This window comes from Cetorhinus maximus, chromosome 24, assembly GCF_964194155.1.
Source record: "Cetorhinus maximus chromosome 24, sCetMax3.hap1.1, whole genome shotgun sequence".
Lineage (NCBI taxonomy): Eukaryota > Metazoa > Chordata > Chondrichthyes > Lamniformes > Cetorhinidae > Cetorhinus > Cetorhinus maximus.
In genome coordinates, this window is record NC_135902.1 from 47,505,581 (window position 1) to 47,525,159 (window position 19,579).

At 43.3% G+C, this 19,579-nt stretch overlaps 1 protein-coding gene across 2 annotated transcripts in view; it reads right to left on the reverse strand.

Moving 5' to 3' along the window:
* Positions 1-3,903: 3,903 nt before the first annotated feature.
* Positions 3,904-19,579, reverse strand: part of LOC144699865 (alpha-N-acetylgalactosaminide alpha-2,6-sialyltransferase 2-like) — a 60,002-nt gene continuing 44,326 nt past the window's right edge. For both annotated transcript variants that reach the window (XM_078571196.1, XM_078571197.1), the window contains exons 4-10: positions 17,613-17,781; positions 16,747-16,924; positions 15,790-15,928; positions 12,594-12,697; positions 10,773-10,856; positions 7,142-7,241; positions 3,904-5,017 (exon numbers count right to left, since the gene is read on the reverse strand). In XM_078571196.1, coding sequence (XP_078427322.1) covers positions 4,823-5,017; positions 7,142-7,241; positions 10,773-10,856; positions 12,594-12,697; positions 15,790-15,928; positions 16,747-16,924; positions 17,613-17,781 — 969 coding nt within the window. In that variant the 3' untranslated portion in view covers positions 3,904-4,822. The remainder of the gene's footprint in view (positions 5,018-7,141; positions 7,242-10,772; positions 10,857-12,593; positions 12,698-15,789; positions 15,929-16,746; positions 16,925-17,612; positions 17,782-19,579) is intronic.

The window sequence follows — 19,579 nt, forward strand, 5'->3', positions numbered from 1 at the left end:
TATATATTTAATTGTTATCCCTTAGCATCTGTAAATCTGGGAATCCACAACAAGCTAGCATGCAAGGTGTATTCAGCCTATACAGACAAGGAAATAATTGGGTTTAGTTGCCTTAGAGCACTCCTATGCCTCAGTAATCCTGTGACTAGACCTGAAATTTGGCAGAACTTGGGCAAGGGCCCTGACATTTTGTGGCACAGCACCGGGTAGTTGGAAGTTAGCACCATTGGGAGGAATACATTGACCTGGCATCAAGCTGAGGCTTGGCAAAATTGGAGAGGGCTTTAGTGGAACTGGGAAGGTGAGGTGTCACTCTTAGCTCATTGGTGAATTTGTGGGGCTCAATATTATGGGGGTTGCTGGTGGCAGGCAGCTTGCCCCACCAGAAGCAAAGCTGGCATGGAGATGACCAGCTCCACCCCCACACAGCCGTAACGTGCTGCGGGTTGGCTAAACAGGACCAGTGTGGGACTTCCGCCCCTCACTGGGGAGGAAGCCCCGCCCTTGGGAGCTGCCAGCCAATCAGATTGGCCAGCAGCTCCATCAGTCCTGGCAGGGTCAAGAGCACATTAGCGGGCACTGCCGGGGGAGGAAGAAGACCCATTAATCCCGGAGACAGGTAAGTCCGGGGTCTTGGGCAGGGAGGGTTCAGGCAGGTCCAGATGGGTGTGGGGGAGAGGGGGGGCACTGTTGAGGGTGGTGTGTTTAAGGCTGTGGATGGCTAGGAAGAGGGGGTTCTATCCTGGGGGGGGCTGCCTCCCAATTGGCAAAGAGCTGCCCCCGAAGATAGTATCCACCACTTCCTTCCCGCCCTTTGAAGAGATTATTTTAAAATGTTGTGTTTTTTAAGGCATGGGCGGCTAATTATTGTGGTCAATTGGCTTGGTAACAAGCCTAATTGATCCCCGATTATCTATTTAAATATGGTGGGCAGGCTGCCGATTTTGGCGCCCCCCCATATTATGGGGGTAAGCTCGGAGGTGGGTGGGGTGGGTGGGGTGGGTGGGGTGGGCACCCACCCTATTTAAAGGCCCCCCCGCACAGAAAACATGCCCGGTAGGGGCACCTAAAATGCAGCCCCTGGTGTCTGTCAGCAGTGCGATTAAGGGAAGGATGGCCCTGACTGCACATTGAGACCGATCCTGATCTCACCACTCTGGTTTGTAAATTTTCAGAGAGATATTTACTGTAGTATTTTGTGGCTGGTTCCCAAAGTGTTTCTGTGTGTGGTTCTCACATTGTCCATCTGCCCTTTTTTCCCAGCCGTGGTTCTGTCTGTTTCTCTGCCTCATTTGTGTCAGTAATAAGTATGTTTATGTTTCCTAATGAGCAACAGAACATCAGAGTTAATCAGAGGCTTTGCTTTCTGAATTCAAATAATTTCTATTTTAAAAAAAAGAACTCAAATTAGAATGAGGCAAGACATGCTGTTATGTCTGTCTCTTACCCTCAATGGCTTTCTGCAATTTTTTTTCTCATCAGATTTTGTTTTGAAAGCCATGATTAAATTTGCTTCCAGCGTTGCCTCAGGCAATGCATGACAGATTCACACCACTTGCTGCATTAAAAAAAATTTTCCTCACGTCACTTTTGGTTCTTTTGTCATTCACCTTAAATCAATGTCCTCAGTTTCTTAACCCTTCTGCCAATGGGAACAGTATCTCCCTGTCTAGTCTGTCCAATCCCTCCATGACTTTGAATGCCTCCATCCAATCTACTCTGCACCTTCTCTTCTCTAAGGAGAACAGCCCCAGCTTCTCCAATCTATCCATATAACAGAAAACAAAGAGTTTGAGTGTTTAGGAGGTGCTGTCTAAAGCACTGGAGTGAGCTGCTGCAATGCATCTTGTAGATAGTACACACTGCAGTCAGGATGGTGTGAATGTTTAAGGCAGTGGATGGGGTGCTGATCAAGCCAGCTGCTTTTTCCTGGATGGTGGGGAGCCCTTGAATGGTGTTGCAACTGCACTCATCCAAGCAAGTGGAGAGGATTCTGCCACACTCCTGGGTTATGTCTTGTGGTGATGGTGGCCAGGCTTTGGGGAGGTAGGAGGTGAGTTACTCAACACAGTATACCAGCCTCTGATCTGCTCCTGCAGTCACTGTATTTATATGATTGGTGCAGTTCAATTTCTGGTCAATGGTAACCCCCAGGATACTGGTCACAGGGAGGGGAGGGGGAATACAGTGATAGTAATGCCATTGAATGTCAAGCGGAGGTGAGTGCAATCTCGTGTTAGGGATAGTCATGGTCTAGCACGAATGTAACTTGCCCCTTATCAGCCCAGGTCTTGATGTTGTCCAACTCGCTTGCACAGAGGCCATTATACATGGAGTAATAGAGGCAGTTGAAATATGTGACCTTTCTTTACCGATACTCCCACTGAGGAAACACCGTTCCTAACATGACATTTTAAATCATGCCAAGTAACAGGATCATAAGAAGTTTTGGTGTTCACTAAAAATCTAAAATAGCCTCTGTAGCTCATCATATCATTCTAACTGCTTTACATGCACCTTTACCAAACATAGAACAGGAAGCGACAGGAATCAGTGCCCATATTTAGTCAATTTCGGGGAAGGTGAACTGTTGCTAGTGCAGTACAATTAGTCCTGCCAAAACTATTTCTGCTCCACTACCAGTCTCAGTACTCAAAACATAATGAACTTTAACTGTTAATCAACAATATTCCCTCCCAGCCTCTGAGCCACAGCAGCTGCTTGCATCAAACAGCTGGGTTCAGTTGTAGAGAAGGAACTACCGTCAATGGTGGCCTAGATTTCAGAGCCAGCAACTAAATAGCAGTACCGACCACTGACTGCAGAGAAAGCTGTCCACTAAATCTAATGGTCTCCATGGTATAGATTTCTCCTTCTTTCTCCCCAAAGGTGGTTTAAATAAGGACATCTCCAGCTGTCCCCACTGCAAAAGATATCAGCGAACTGGAAAGCAGCCAATCACAGTGATGTATTCTCACGGGCAGCAAACCAGGACGTTCAAAGCACCCGGTTTAATTTTCCAGATTGCAAAATACTCGATTGCGATTGTTCATCTTCAACGTTTGAATTAAAATAGAAGTTAAGAAGAATATGTGGAATTTCCCTACAAACTGGGTCCTCTTGACCTCATATCAGATGAATATATAGATGAATAGCAAGAGACTGAAGACCTTTTGGTGAGGTCCAGTCAAGGGAACAGTTCCTACAATTTGCATTGTACCTTTCCAAAGTTTCAGATGTACTCATGTACTTGTTAACAGGCCTTGTTATTCAGGATTCAGAATTTGTGTGTCACTGTGCCCCCAAACTAAAAATCTAAATGACGCACAGTGACGTCAGGACCATGCATCATTTTACATGTCAGCGGGCAGGCCCCACCCACCGACTGGAGAATTCTACCCTGGGAGAAAATTAGAACCAATATACTTCTCCTTTAAGACACTGCCTACCTCTTTCGCTAAGCATTTGGTCTGTATTGGCATGGCACCAAATTCACTCCTGTAAAGCACATTGGGACATTTTACTAGGCTCATAGCGGCTCTTTAAATGCAGGTTAATTTTGTTTATCAATCACAACTAGAATTGTACAGAGTACTCTCGATTTGACCTCAACAGAACCCCAGACTAACCTTGAGGGTTGGACTGAACTGATTTGAGAAAGTAATCCATCTGTTTCCTTTAGTTATCACTGGGGCAAGGTAACAAGTTAACCAAAACCCTAGAAAGTCTTCTTCCTTCTGTTTTGGATTATACGGAGGCTGCATCTCAAAGCTAGGGGCAAACCAAATGCAAAGGAGGAAACGTTTTGGGGTGAAGATCTTCAGCAAATCTAATGCCACGTTATCTTCTCTTTTGATGGTGAACCGGCAGCAAAAGAACAGAAAACAACTGACACAATCCCGCGTGTAACAAAGGTCATTTTACAAAAAAAAAATACACTCTTGGACACAGCACAAACCGGCAAGTCTTCCCGTTGTCAGGTGAAAAGCTATTAAGTGACAACTTTCAGCAAAACCAGCAAACATTAGCTGTTCAGCAAACAACCAGCAAACACCAGCAAACATTAGCTGTTCAGCAAACAACCAGCAAACACCAGCACCAGGCCAGAGCTGGCACATTACTTGTCACTAAGTGTTTTTTTTAATATATGGTTCCAATATTCAACTTAGTCAGTTATCTTTAGTCTTCATAACCACAAAGCTACAACATAATATTCTAAACACACTATAAATTTCTTCTTCCATTGATAAAAAGTGCATACACAATGAGTCTTTTAAATATAGAACGAGTACATTCATATTTGCCACATTTCCAAAAACATTTGGGACAAGTTTACACAAGCAAATTCCAGGCACTTGAGTCACCAGTCATTTTGAAAATGTCCAACGATAGAGGAGATCAAAGAACATCAGCGTGGCAAAAAATGGTGCAATTGCGGAGATGTGAACCCAATTCTTTCATTCTTCCTTTAATTGTTGAAATTTGTCATTTCACAGAAGAGGGTTCAATTCTCTGAAACTTGAGGGTGTGCTTCCACATACAACTCCTTTCACCTTCACCGCCCCTCTACCACTTTCCACCCTCATCCATCTCCCCATCACTCTCCACCAGCAAAGAATAATTACACTCAGCACCATCTCACTTCAGCAGGAACTGGGATGATACACTCCAATTTCAGATCAGATTCAGTCCCAAGGGACAGAGGTGAAAAGGACAATATAACCCACCACAACATCCAAAGTCCAGAAAGGTAATAAGGCTAGAGGTAAGGCACTTCTAATTCTTTCTAGGCCAGATATCCATATTTCAATTAAACTCAAGTTCATCTCTGTATCTTGCTTGCATTCTCTTCTCTGGTGTAGAGTTTAATTATCCCATAACTGTGCAACGTCTTCCAAAGTTTCAATTCCAATTTCATATCATGATTCGCATAAAAGACCAGTTTATGGTAGTCTCGGTCAAAATAATGATCTGAATATTTTTCGTAGTTTTCTGTGATAAATCCATAAGCGCTAACCTAGAAGTGAACAGAACAGGGAAAATTTTAAACATTGAATTTTGCAAAGTCGAAATACGTACATCTCTAACCTAAAACATCAAGCGTGAAGCTGAGTGTATGAAGCAAGATGTGGATCGCAATTTACTAACTCTGCCTTAGGATATGTTTCTGACAATTATCAATAGCTGGCTATGGCAAAACTATAGCTACAAAACATCTCTGCTAGAGGACAAAGTGGAGGGCGGCAGAAATAGGGGCTGACCTAGGTGTAGTTCAATGATGGACATCACAGAGCAGTTGCTGACCAGTACAGCGGATGGAAGGGGATGGTGCAAGACAGACGAGTGAGACATACCATGACAGCAGATCACCTGGTAGTGGTAGTTACAAGCAGTGCAGAGACACACTATAGCAGTTGAATACAGTCAAGAGCTCCTGCGACTGTCCTCTATACCTCTTTACACAAAGGGGAATGAATCTCTGTTGTTTCCAATTGTCCATCGGTGCTTACAGTGACCTTTTTATGTACTGTTGCTATGTCACATTTTATAGGCTGTGGTGCCTTTGGCTAATTCAATGATTAGTTCATCCATCTTATAAATGGTGCTTCCTCCGTGAAGAGTTTTACTCCAGACATTGCTTCCAGACATCCATCTGCACAAAGCCACAACCATTTTCTGAAGGTAAGCAGGTTATTTAACCACCGCACAGCACTTGCACTAACCCAGCGGTGGCAATAACATCTAGTATCATTACGGTATCCAACCTTTAATGCTGATCTGATTCAACTCCACGATGAAGGTGCTACATAAATGCAACTTGGTGTTATTGCTGATGACTTGATCAAAATTCCCACTATCTTTTTATCCAATTCCCTTTGAGAGTCACTATTGGATCTGCTTCTACCACTCTTTCAGGCAATGCATTCCAAATGAAAACTCACTGCAGAAAACAATTCTTCTCATTGCCAGTCTGGTTCTTTTGACAATTATGTGAGATTTGACCCCTCTGGTTACTGAACCTCCTGTCACTCTGACATTTTCTTTTATTATTACCATTGACCAGAAACTGAACTGAACTAGCCACATAGATACTTTGGCTACAAGAGCAGGTCAGATGCTGGGAATCCTGCAGTGAGTAACTCACCTCTTGATCTCTAAGCCTGTCCCACCATATACAAGGCACAATTCAGGAGTGTGACCGAATACTCTCCACTTGCCTGGATGAATGCAGTTCCAAAACACTGGAAAGCCTCAACACCATCCAAGACAAGGCAGTCTTCATGATCTGTACCCCATCCATCACTTTAAACATTCACTCCCTCCGCCACTGACGCACAGTGGCAGCAGTGTGTACCATCTACAAGATGCACTGCAGCAACTCACCAAGGCTCCTTAGGCAGCACCTTCCAAACATGTGACTTCTACCATGCAGATGAACAAGGGCAGTAGATGTGAGGGAACACCACCACCTGCAGGTTCCCCGAGTCATGTGCCATCCTAATATGGAACTGTTATTGCCGTTCCTTCACTGTTACTGGGTCAAAGCCCTGGGACTCTCTCGCTAACAGCTCTTAGCCAATAGGAAACTTGAACTTGCTGAGGCGCCAAATTGTGGCTGGCTGAACTGAGTTGCCTGGCAGGCATGCCCAGTGAAATAAATAAGTTAATAACTATCCAAAACGGCGGGAGAACTGCTTTTTGCCCAGTGCGAAAGAATTGGCATATCCAAAAAAGGAAAATTCTTAACTGTGGTTTGGGGGGGGCGGGGGGGTGGGAGGGGCGGTGGGAGAACAACAGGTATGTTTGAGCTCTTGAGCATTCAAGAGAAAAAAAAATTGGACTGACATAAATCAAACCACAGCTGGTAGCGCATTCTTCTGATCTATTCAACAAGATTTACAGTTATTCTGCAGAACTGACAATGGAACAATCTGCTGCACATCTGTGGGCTACAAAGCTCCTCGGTGGTAATATTTACAGCTAAGCTGCCACCCTCTGCCCTGTGAAAATTATGAGAAGGGCTCGGTGACATTTCACCCGACAGCTCCCCCAAAACCGGGCCCAGTGAAACGGCGTTACAACTCAGGGGCAGTGGTACCAAGGAGGGGCAGCAACTGTAAATACAAACAATTCCTCTTACCTCGTCGCAGGAATGGATGGCAGCCAAGAGCATTGCTGCACCAGTGGACGGGCGATAAATATTACGGTGTGGAGTCTTCAAAATGTATGCCCATAGAAACCTGTGGACGTAATATTACGTTAAAAGGAGTAGCCCAACATTTCAGACTATTTGGAAACATGCAAGGCGAAGTAATTTCTATTGGACTTGAAATGTGGCCCAGAATATTTCTTCACAACAGCGAGGAACTAAATTGAATAAACTAACGCTTAATTTAGCTATAATTCACATACAGGATATCAAGGCTGCATAAACTGGGATTAGCAACCACTTACCATATGGAGATAATTCCTTTGCATCTAGTAGTGGGTGGTCTTATGGTGCAGTGGGGAGCATCCCTAACTCTGGGCCAGAAACTCCAGGTTCAAGTCCCACTTCAGGACTTGATGTCCACGTAAGGCACATTTATAATGTGGCCAAACAGGCTGCTCAGCACCCTGCAAATCCTTTCACTATGCCCGAGGTATTGCAGAAGGTGCACAAAAGATTCACAACAACGGTACCAGGACTGTGGTTATCAGGAAAAACTGACCAGGTTGGGGCTCTTGTCTCTAGAAAAGAGAAGGCTGAGGGGCAACATAATAAACGAGAGGAGTCATCCATATGGCTCCTCAAGCCTGCTTTGCCATTCAATAAGTTTCTGGCTGATTTCCCACTTTCCTGACCTACTCCCCGCCACATATAGCAGAAATCCCTTACTGTCCCGATCTATCAATCTCAGCTTTGAACATGCTTAAGAACTGATTATCCTCAGCTCTCTGGGGTAGAGAATTCCAAAAATTCTTCTCCAGATCCCAGCCTTCAATCCCAAACCCTTATTCCAATAGTCTGACACCTAATTCTAGACTTACCAGCCAGGGAAAACGGACTCCCAGTATTTACACTGTCAAGCCCTCTTAATAGTTTCATACATTTCCATGAGATAACCTTGTATTCTTCCAAACCCCAGAGAATATAGGCTCATTCTACTCTAGAGGTCTTTTGAGTTCAATAAGGTAGACATGGGAAAGATGTTTCCATTTGTGAGTGTTCAAACAAGATAGCACCAATAAATCCAGGAGCTACTTCTTTACCCCTCAGATAAAGATGAAAAGAATCGAAGATAATGCCAATGGAGTTCGATGAAGTAAAGGTGAGAGGAGGCTTGCGTGAAGCATAACACAAAAACATATGAACATAAGGGATGTGCGCAGGAGAATTCCACACAGCCTATCGAGCCCGCTCCGCTATCCAATAGGATCGCGGCGGATATTGGGCTTCAATTCCCCTTTCCCACCTGCTCCCCATTCCCCTCAATTCCAGAGACCAAAAGCCGTCTCTCAACCTTAAATGTATTGGACGATGGAGCAGCTACAACCCTCTGGGGTAGAGAATTCCAAAGACCCGCAACCCTCGAGCGAAGAAATTTCTCCTCATTTAGGACGGAGATGATCGGCCCCTTATCCTGAGACTGTGCCCCTGTGTTCTAGATTCACCAACCAGGGCAAACAATGTCTCAGTATCTATCCTGTCAAGCCCTGTAAGAATTTTATGTTTCAGTGAGATTGCCTCTCATTCCCTAAACTACAGAGGACGTAGGCCCGATTTACTCAGCCTCTCATCACAGGGACCAATCCAGTGAGCCTTCACTGGACCCCCTCCAATGCAAGTGCAACCTCCTTAAATATGGAGGCCAAAACTGCACACAGTGGGCCTGAATTTTATGTGCCTCTTTTGTGTGTGTCTGTGTGTGTGTCCACCCCACCACCTTCCCACCCCATATATTATTCAGCCCAGTATTTCAGGTGTGGTCTCACCAAAGCCCTGTACGAGCATAGCAAGGTATCTTTATTCCTGTACTCCTATTCCCTTGCAAGAAAAGCCAAGATGCCATTTGCCTTCATAATTCTGTGTCCATTGGACGAACACACCCAAGCCTCTCTGAATAAAGTCACGCTGAACATTAACACTTACAAATTTCACACCTTTTAAAACATATTCTGCGTTTCTATTCTTACGACCGGAAGTTGAATAACCTCATACTTTCGCCACTTTATATTCCATCTGTCATCTTGATGCCCACTCACTTAGCCTGTCTACATTTTTGTCCACCTTACAACTTAAGTTTCCACCTAGCTTTGTATCATCAGCAAACTTGGCTACGTTACACTCAGTCCCCTCTTCCGAGTCATAAACATAGATTGCAAATAATGGAGGCCCCAGCACTGATCTATGCGGCACTCCAATGGTCAAAGAAAAATAAATAAAAGCAGAAAATGCTGGAAACTCTCAGGAGGTCAGGCCACATCTGCGGAGAGAGTTAACATTTCAGGTTGTGAGAAGCCACTACCTGAAACACTAACTCTGTTCCTACTCTTCACAGATACTCTGCCAGACCTTGTTCCACTTGGGAAAAGGAGGGTTTGTTAAATAAAGAGAGATCTCAAGACTAAAAGAAACTGACAGATTTGCACCTTTAGTGCCTCAGAACTCCTCAAAAGCATTTTACTAGAGTGGTCACTGCTGTAATGTAGGAAATGCAGCAGGCAATTTGTGCACAGCAAGCTCCCACAAAGCACGACCAGCTAATCTGTTTTTTGCAATCTTGATCGAGGGGGATAAATATTGGCCAGGACACTGGTGAGAACTCATCCACTCTTCTCCAAAATAGCGTAGTGGGATCTTTCACGTCCACCTGAGAGAGCAGATGGGGCCTCGGTTCACCGTCTCATCTGAAAGATGGCACCTCTGACAGAAGAAAAACTCTTGCACTGAAGCAGATGGGATTACATACTCAACCGCCTGGAGTGGGGCTTGAACCCACAACCTCCTGACTCAAGAAGCAAACGCACTACCCACTTAAGGCACGGATTCGTAAATTGGAGGCGAGAATGGAATGAGTTCGCTGAAGTGCAGTCAAACAGAGAAGCCACTTTCCATGCAGCAGGACCCCACGAACCACGTTATGAACAGTGAGTATTTTTGGCGGTGTAGTTTAGGACATTTCATGGAGTGACACAATTCTATTGCAATTAAGGTTTGTCAACAATAAGGAAAATTTAACATTTAGTTAGGGATTGATAAATAAAGGATTTTTTTTTAAAACCACAAAATTACGTGCATTCTAATATCATTTCATAGTTTAAAGAGCTCAAAATAGGAAGGCTGAGAGTTGATTGTTACCAGCAGTTCACCAAAGGTCAGGTTTGCAAATTTTACTTTTGGGTTTGCATCATTCTTAATGTCACTGCTTTGTTGGCTTTAGTTCATTTGGTGTCACGTTAACCTTAAACCACTGATGCTTTATCTGTACAAGTCTAGATCAGAGGAAGTCAAAATGGAGTTAGTATGTGGGTGAACAGTCACGGAGGAGTTGGTGGTGCAGCGGCATTTTAGTGAAACTTAAAGAGTGAGGTAATTGCATTGCGAGTTATAAGCAAGCCCCCGGAAGATTTAACTCACTCAATGCAATGTGTGCATCTTCTGTGGAATAATTTGCAAGCTGGATGTTTGTTTGTTATAAGTGTAAGTGCAACAGTCAGTCATCAATACCTTCTTGAACGCTTGACTCATTCTCCCTTTTAACAATGGAAAATTAAAATCTCCTTTTTACCTATTTCGAACGTATCGAATAAAGTCAGGGTGGTACATCTTGAATTTTTCAGGTCCAGTGTTTTCTCCAAAAAATGTAGGTGGCCTAAGACACACAAAACCCAAGATTCTATAATCATTACCTTTAGATCTCCAATCACCATTACAAAGAAATTCAGTTTTAAATACCCCGATGCGCACACAATTCTCATCCACCACCACCACTCCATACCCCACTTCAGAAGATACTGAATCATGGCCCCAAGTAGCTACTCTTTATGTGTGACCAGAGACAATGAATATAACACGTTGTTCAACAGGGAAAGGCAGAGATAAATGCTCAAATCTACACTCGTGCACTCTACACTGCTGTTATGGCACAGCCAATAGTAAATGCAGAGCTGCTCAAATCCCAAAGGGAAACTTGAAACTGCTACAATGGTTTTGCAATTTGTTTTTATTTTGAGATGCGTGCCTTGAATTCAGTAGTAATAAGACCACTGAGTCTTGTAGGTTTCTTACAAAACTAAATTAAACATTTATTAATAGAGGAAATGATTTTAAGTACATACATAGGTCTAAAAATTACTGTGATAATTTCTAAAGCCCCTAGTTAATCTAACTCCCAGTTACTCTTTCGCTAAGGCAACAGTAAGGCACACAGATTTTAAAAGGCTCAGCCAAAGAAACACGATACCTGAACAATCTAATTCAAAAAGTGAGTTCTCTTAACTTCACTTCTTTGTAGACAGCAGCTTGAGGTGTAGATGCTGGAGGCTTTTCACACTTGTTAGATCTTAGAATTCCTGCCCTTACACACAGACTTCACTCCTTTATACATATTTTCTCCTTTGAATGTAAATTCCCATTGTTTCACTACGTTTTTAGACTTTACTTCTCTAATAATAAAATCTATCTTGGTACCAATTTTACCAGTAATCTTTAGGAAAAATAAACACACTGTTTCTTAACTTCTCTTGGCTAGGTGTAATATTTCACTCCCTCTTTTGAATTCAAGCCAACCTGGTTTACCCTATATTTACCTACTTAACATTTCAAACCTAGCTTAGCTTCTGATACATCAAAGCCTTCAGACCAGCTGATTTAATTCAATTAAGTCACACAGACATAGACACAGACCCCACTATTACTCTACTTTACAATAAATGCCAATAACATTATGAAAATTATTATCTCTTCCTGACACCACCAAACACAATATTAGGGGGAAGGCCCTAAGTTTGCTCTCCCCGCACCCAACCCCCCCACACCCTTCTTGGGTGCTATCATATAAAGTTAAACCCCACACACAGTCATGGAGAGCCATAGTAGCTCTCAACTGAGTTCCCGGAATTAATTTAATGCAAAGTGTACCTTGTGCTCAAGACAGATTCATATATTCACTAATATATTCACCTGTGGGCATTGGAAACAAGACTAAGCCCAAGGATCAGCTGAAACAGGATTAGGGACCTGGGGAAAATAACTGGCATGCAGCTGCTATTCCAGCATACATTTTTAAAGCCATGCATTCCTTGCATATATTTGTAGATTAGGCAGTGATTTGATCAAGGCATATAAAACAATAAAGTGATTAGATTGTGCTTGGGTAGATCCACACCCCTGTGGGGCTTGGTCCAACCCCAGGAAGAAGCTGAGCGTTAGTGCTGAATTTATCCACCATCCTCACGATAACCCAGTCACAATCATTTTCAAGGTCAGCGCATTATATAAAACTTATTTAGCCAAGAAAGCAATGTTCCTTCCTCTAATTGCAGCATGATTAGCTGACCTGGGCGATGCATGTGCACATTAAGAGACAAAACACACAACAGAAACCTACTTATTGGATTTGTCAGATCCCTTCTCTATGGGCTTGTGCGTTATGGCGGCTTTTACCAGGTAGTAATCACGGTCGTGGTCTGGGAGAAAAAGATACCTCGTCTCCTTTGAAAAAGTAAAAAGCAAAAAAAGGATTTACATGGAGAATGAAACAGAGGTAGCTCAATCACAAATGGATATGAAATTATAATGATTAACCACTAATACAGGCACTCCTCGTTTCCAGGAAATTGCAAGTGAGCACAACCACTAGAATTTGGTTGTGATGTGGCAGGTGTGGTTTATTTTCAATAAATTAGTTCTTGGACCTGATTCCACTTATACAACAGAACAAAGTGCTAATTTAAAAATAAGAACATTAATATACGTCATACTGTTCTTGGAACAGTTTATCATTTTTCAAATTAGCATGAAGTAGTAACTACTGTGCCAACTCTAACTGCCACACCCCACCCCCAATATTGCCATTGTAGCATTATTGTTCTTCCAATAGAGATGAAGTAATTTAGGTTTTTATAAAGTGTCCTTTCTAAGCATTCTGGTAATATTAGTGGCGTCCAAGCTAACTGTAAATGATTAATCTGCAAAAGAGAGAATATTCACACAATCCAGTTAGTTTACCCAAGTTTCTTATCCGGTTTATCTTTGCATCTCCTCCTCTGTTCCAGTCACTAATGCCATATTATATTCAGAATCTAGATCTCCTGGTGTTGTCTATCTTCACCAATCCACAACTCATCCAATTTATTTCACTCAAGTTGACCAGAGTTACCACTAGTCCATACAAAATGAAGATGAAAATTTCCTATTTCAACCCAACCTATGGTGTGATCCTCAATTTTAACATAATTAAGGAATGGGATTCTAAGTGCTTCATATACTGTGGTTATCAGCCATTCCTCAGTGGGTTGCATGCACACCTTGGAGTCAGGAAGCTGTGGGTTCAAGTTCCACTCTAGGACTTGAGCATTAAATCTAGAGCAACACTCCAGTGGAGTACCGAGGAGTGCCGCATTGCTGGAGGTGCCGTCTTTCAGATGCGACATTAAGCCAAGGCCCTTTCTGCTGTTGCAGGTAGATGTAAAATATCCCACGGCACACAATTTTGAATTAGAGCAGGAGTGTTTGTCTGTTGTCCCGGCCAACATTTAGCTTCAACCAACATCACTAAACCAGGTTATCTGGATTTCATATTGCCATTTTGAGGGAGTTTGGCGTGTACAAATTTGCTGCAGTGCTTCCTACATTACAAGAATGGAGTACTTTTTTTGCAGTGTAGTCATCATCTGCACAGCTCTTTAGGACATCCCCAGGTCATGAAATGCGTTTGAGAAATGAAAATTCTTTCTACCTTACTTGATGAATTTCATAGTGATGTAATGTTTGCCAGGACAGGCTTGTTGATTTTTGAAAAGAGACTTGACATAGCCTTCACTGTTCACACTATCATATTGCAAAATATACAGATCAATCCCTGTATGATCTAATATTTCTAAACCCAACCTTGTCCTTCACTCTTTCAGCATCTATCCGTTATAAAGCATTCCCAGGGCAAGCTGTAACTTTTTTAAAAATTCATTCATGGGATGTAGGCCAGCATTTATTGCCCATCCCTAATTGCCCTTGTTCAGAGGGCATTTAAGAGTCAACTGTGCTGGAGTCACATGTAGGCCAGACCAGGTAAGGGTGGCAGATTTCCTCCCCTAAAGGACATTAGTGAACCAGATGGGTTTTTACAGTAAATGGCAATGGTTTCATGGTCATCATTAGACTTTTAATTCCAGACTTTTACTGAATTCAAATTTCACCATAGTTGGATTTGAACCCTGATCCCTAGAACATTACCCTGGGTCTCTGACATACTAGCCCAGTGACAATACCACTATGCCACCAATGATGTCCCAACATTATGTGTTATAATCTGATAGTTTTATGGGGCTTTTCCTCCAGTCTGTAAAATTATTTTCTTGCAACCAAACCAATGGATTGATGGGTTGTTGCTCTTGCTATTATACAAGGTGTTAGTTGTGACATCTCAGGCTGTGGTCCACTCCTGAGCCTCAAACACCCAATCGAGGCTGACACTTCAGTGCTCTACTGAGGGAGTGCTGCACCGTCAGAGTTGAGGGAGATCTCAATCGGGCTGCAGGAGATTACAAGAGATAGGGAAGGGTTTGGAAATGAGGTTGAAAATTTTAAAAATCAAGGTGCTGTTTGACCAGGAGCCAGCGTAGGTCAACGAGCATGAGTGATGAGTGAAAGTGAATTGCATGGGTAAACACATGGGTAACAGCGTTTTGGGCAACCTCAAGTTTACGGAGGGTAGAATGTAGGAGGTTGGCTAGAATGTGGGAAGTCAGCCAGGAATGCATTAGAATAGTCAAGAGGTAACAAATGCAGATGTGGATGCAGATTTCTGCAGAGCGGGGCAGAAGCCAGGCACGTTACAGAGGTGGAAATAGGCGGTCCAATGGATGGTGCAAATTAAGGGGCGGGCCATTTAGGCCTGGAGATGAGGAGGAATTTCTTCATTCAGAGGGTGGTGAATCTTTGGAGCTCTCTGCCCAAGAAGGCTGTGGAGGCTCAGTTGTCGACTGAGATCTATATTAAAAACATCAAGGGATACAGGGATAGCTCAGGAAAATGGCGTTGAAGTAGAAGATCAGCCTTGATTTCGCTGGACGGCGGAGAGGGTTCGAGTGGCTGAACGGCGGAGAGGGTTCGAGTGGCTGAACGGCGGAGAGGGTTCGAGTGGCTGAGAGGGTTCGAGTGGCTGAATGGCGGAGAGGGGTCGAGCGGCTGGACGGCGGAGAGGGGTCGAGCAGCTGGACGGCGGAGAGGGGTCGAGCAGCTGGACGGCGGAGAGGGGTTGAGTGGCTGGACGGCGGAGAGGGTTCGAGTGGCTGAGAGGGTTCGAGTGGCTGAACGGCGGAGAGGGTTCGAGTGGCTGAGAGGGTTCGAGTGGCTGAACGGCGGAGAGGGTTCGAGTGGCTGAGAGGGTTCGAGCGGCTGAACAGCGGAGAGGGTTCGAGCAGCTGGACGGCGGAGAGGGTTCGAGTGGCTGAATGGCCTACTCCTGCTCCAATTTCTTATGTTCTTACATGTGGTCAGGAGCTCATCTCAGAGCCAAAGATGACACCAAGGTTGCAAACTGTGTGGTTCAACCTCAGGTAGTTGATCTGGGGAAAATACTTTACCTTAGATTGTGGTAAGCCATTGTATCCCAAAGGGCCATATGCATTTAGAGAATTCCTCATTGTATTTGTGGAAAATGTATAAAATGATGTTCTAGTTCCTACATCTTTCTCAAATCCTTTAGTAATGGCTCCATTTGCTCTAAATATTAAAAAAAACACAGCAGAAATAAACAAAGAATTAGACAAACAGAAAATATGCCATTTTAACTCACTAGATTTTCTCCTGGCCTCCCTCACCTTTTCCTTTAACGATCTACAAGCCGCCATCACTTAAATCACTACTACTGAATTTATCTAATTTATCCTTTCACCTTTCAAACTTGGTAGTATCTGACCACGTAGTCTAATAGTCCTTCCTAAACTTAATACAGAAATACGTGCAATTCGTATTTGTAGGACTCCTGAGTTTGAGTTATTCTATTTCCCAGCTCCACCACCTCAGGTTGGGATAGTGTTATAAGCAAAGGCAACATACAAAATAGCTGCCGCTCTTTACAGAGCCAAAATATTCGTATAAATCACTAACTGTCTAAACAGGAACCGTCATTTTCACCAGAAATATTCACATCAAAAGCATCAAAGCTGGGTTTGTTGGTAGAATATAATTAAGCATAACTAAAATCTGAAGATTGAAAACAATATTCAACTTCCAACCCGCCACATGATAACAATTCCATTTCCCCGCACCAATCAGCATGGCAGGTTGACAATTTATTCCACATTTGGTCAAACTGAGGCACTATTGGAAGGAGAAACTGGAATCCCAATTCATTTTGTTTACAACCCTCAAATTCAGCAAAGAGAAGGCGACTTCCACTCTTTTGGCTTGGGTTGGACACGCAACCTTAAATAGCCGAGAGGCAAAATGAAAAGGTCTTTAACTCTTTCTTCATCTTGGCACACAGGGTTTCGGTCCTCATCTGAACTAGCCCAATTGAGATGCAAATAGAAACATACCTGAATACATAGTCATGCTGATCGATTTCCTTGCCCTTCTGAGAACCATTTAGGATTCCACCATTTCCAATCACTGCACAACGAATGCAGGCTGAAGTCTTATTTGGTCTTTCCTCCCAGTCATCAAACATGAAGCTGTTTGCAGGGGTGTTAAGGTAGCTCAGGGCATCCTTCAGGTCTGTAACACAGGACTGAGGTTATCCTACCATTACAATTTGCTACATTATCTCAGCAAAGCAACTGTCTCTTAAAGATGACCTACAATTTGCAAAGTACTAAACTAAAATGTACACCTTACTGAGGTGATTTTCTTGTTCCAATTCTTATGTAGCTTCCTTGAAAACTTGTGGTGACAACACAAATGTGTATTGGCTGGCATTTTCAGACTAAAATCTCCTCTACCAATTGTCTTGAAGTGACCAAGGGTCATACTTGCCAACTTTTTGGTTTGTGTATTAAACAGATGAGCTTAAATAACTCACCCCTGCAAATGTCTCTCTAGGGTTTAACTGCACCTTGTGATGCTACATTCCAACCGTTTATGATGTCACTTTGTGGCTGTTTAAATCCATGAGCAACGTTGGCCAATCTTTTTATATCACTATCAGACTCTTAGAAAACGTGTAAATTTATTACGTGCATCATTCAGAATGGAAAGTAGATTATAAAACGAGCCCCGAGGGTATGCCCAAAGTTCCAATGAGGACAGATTGTCGGCATTAATTTTACAAAGGGTATTTTTCTCTGCATGGGAGAGCAGCAAAATGCAGGTCTGTTAGTAAGAGGTTGCCATTTGTCCATTAATTATTTGCAATTTTGCTGTTTGATATTATATAAATTATTTAATACGGAAAGATAACATTTACCTTCATAGCTGATTACATCCCATCCATGAGCTCCATTATATCTGCTCAGTCTTTTATACTCCTGTTCTGTAGCATGTTTATTCCATTGCAGGACGGGTACCGTTCCCAAAAAAACATCTTTATACTCAGGTATTTTTGCCATTCGTGCCCTCAGGTTTTCAGGACATTTCTAACAAGCAAAAGGCAATTCAGTTTTTAGATGAAGCAGCAATTGAAACGTCAGTGCAAAGCCTCTCTGCTGTAATTTCTATGTTCTATGCAAGAGTGCGTCGATGCAGTTCCCTTGTGGTGATCAGGATCAGTCAACACTTCCCATTATTTAAACAAAAAATATAATGCAGAAGCAGCCACACACACGCACACATATGCAAACACACAATACAGGTATCACGACTCTATCCTTCCATGTGACACGTTCTTTACATTTTCCAAAGAACATCCTTCAGAGTACTCCAAAGATGTTTACAGACTGCACTGTATACAAAGGGATAGTAGGCCTCGAGTGCTCATTACCATATCATGGATTCAACTACATGGTGTAAGGTAATGAAGGTAGATAAGACCCTTGACCATAAACAACACTATATGCTTTTATATATTGTGTGCAACATAGCGAACATCCTAAGGAACTTTACAGGAGGAACTAGATTAAGTTGAGGAGTTTGGAAGGCAGCCCATTGCACGGCCAAAGAGATGAATTTTCTACTTTTGAGAAGCCTACATGAAAGACAACAAATCACCTTTATGTAATGCCTCGGACTTAATAAAAAAAATCCCAATCACCAACTCACAAAGTGACATTAGAGCAGGTGATCAAAAGTTTGCTCGAAGAGGAATGCGATGTCTTTCCAATGCCTACATTACAAAAACTCACCGATCTCACCCAGCCTGAAGCTTCTGGTCGGCGTGTGGGGGTAGACCCCGCTCACCGACATGTAAAATGACGTGCGGTGACATCAGCCGTGAGTCCCGACATCACCGCGCGTCATTCTGATCCTCAGTTCAGCGGGCGCGCAGCCGACTCCACTGTACGCCCGGACTGTCAAAGGCCTATTAAGGCCATTAATGATCTAATTTAACTGATTCTCAGGGCTGCCCGTCTAACCTTAAGGTTGGCGGGCAGGCAAAGAGCCCAGGTGGCCTTCGCATTTATCATGAAGGCTCATCCACGGGCAGGATGAGGTTTCATAAAGTGTTTAAATTGTTTTATTAACATTCATTGACATGTCCCAGCTCTGTGCCTCAGGGAGATTTCTGTGCTCTCTCACGCGCGTGCGCAAAAGAGTGCAGGCCCCGACTCTCCCTCCTCCCCCACCCCCCCCTCTGCCCACACAGGCAGCGCTGAGCACTTCTGGGTGCGCATCACACCAGCCCATGTAAAGCCATGTAAAGTGGCAGCCCGCAGCCAATTGTGGGCTCCCACCCAGCCTGCCCGACAGGGAGAAAATTCTCCCCAAAGGACCGGTGAACCATACATAGGCTCGGTTTATTTGAAGATACATTAAAGGACGGCTCAGCGGACAGATCAACTTTAGGGATTCAACAACCTTTACTAAAAGGGTCAGCACAGCTGCAATTCCTACACACACTACCAGCTGCCGGCCACATGCTGCTTTACATTCTGGTTAACTGCTTATTTGCATATTTGTTTTTTAAGTGATGTCTGTTGGAATTATAGGGGGTGCAAGAGAGTTCTGGAAGTTACAGTACTGTGGGTTCTGAGGTTCAGCCACAGGAAAAACCAGTGCTTTGTGTACAGGTAAAACAGGAAGAGTCAAATCATGTCTCAGCAAATGAAGACTGGAGGGAGGTACATCAGATTGTTTATCCCAGTTGGGTATAGAAATGAGATTCTGAGGATTGCTCATGAAATTCCAATGGGGGCACATTTAGGAATGAGGAAAACCAAGGCGAAAATACAGAAATATTTTTATTGGCCTGATTTGCATCGGGATGTAGTCAAATTC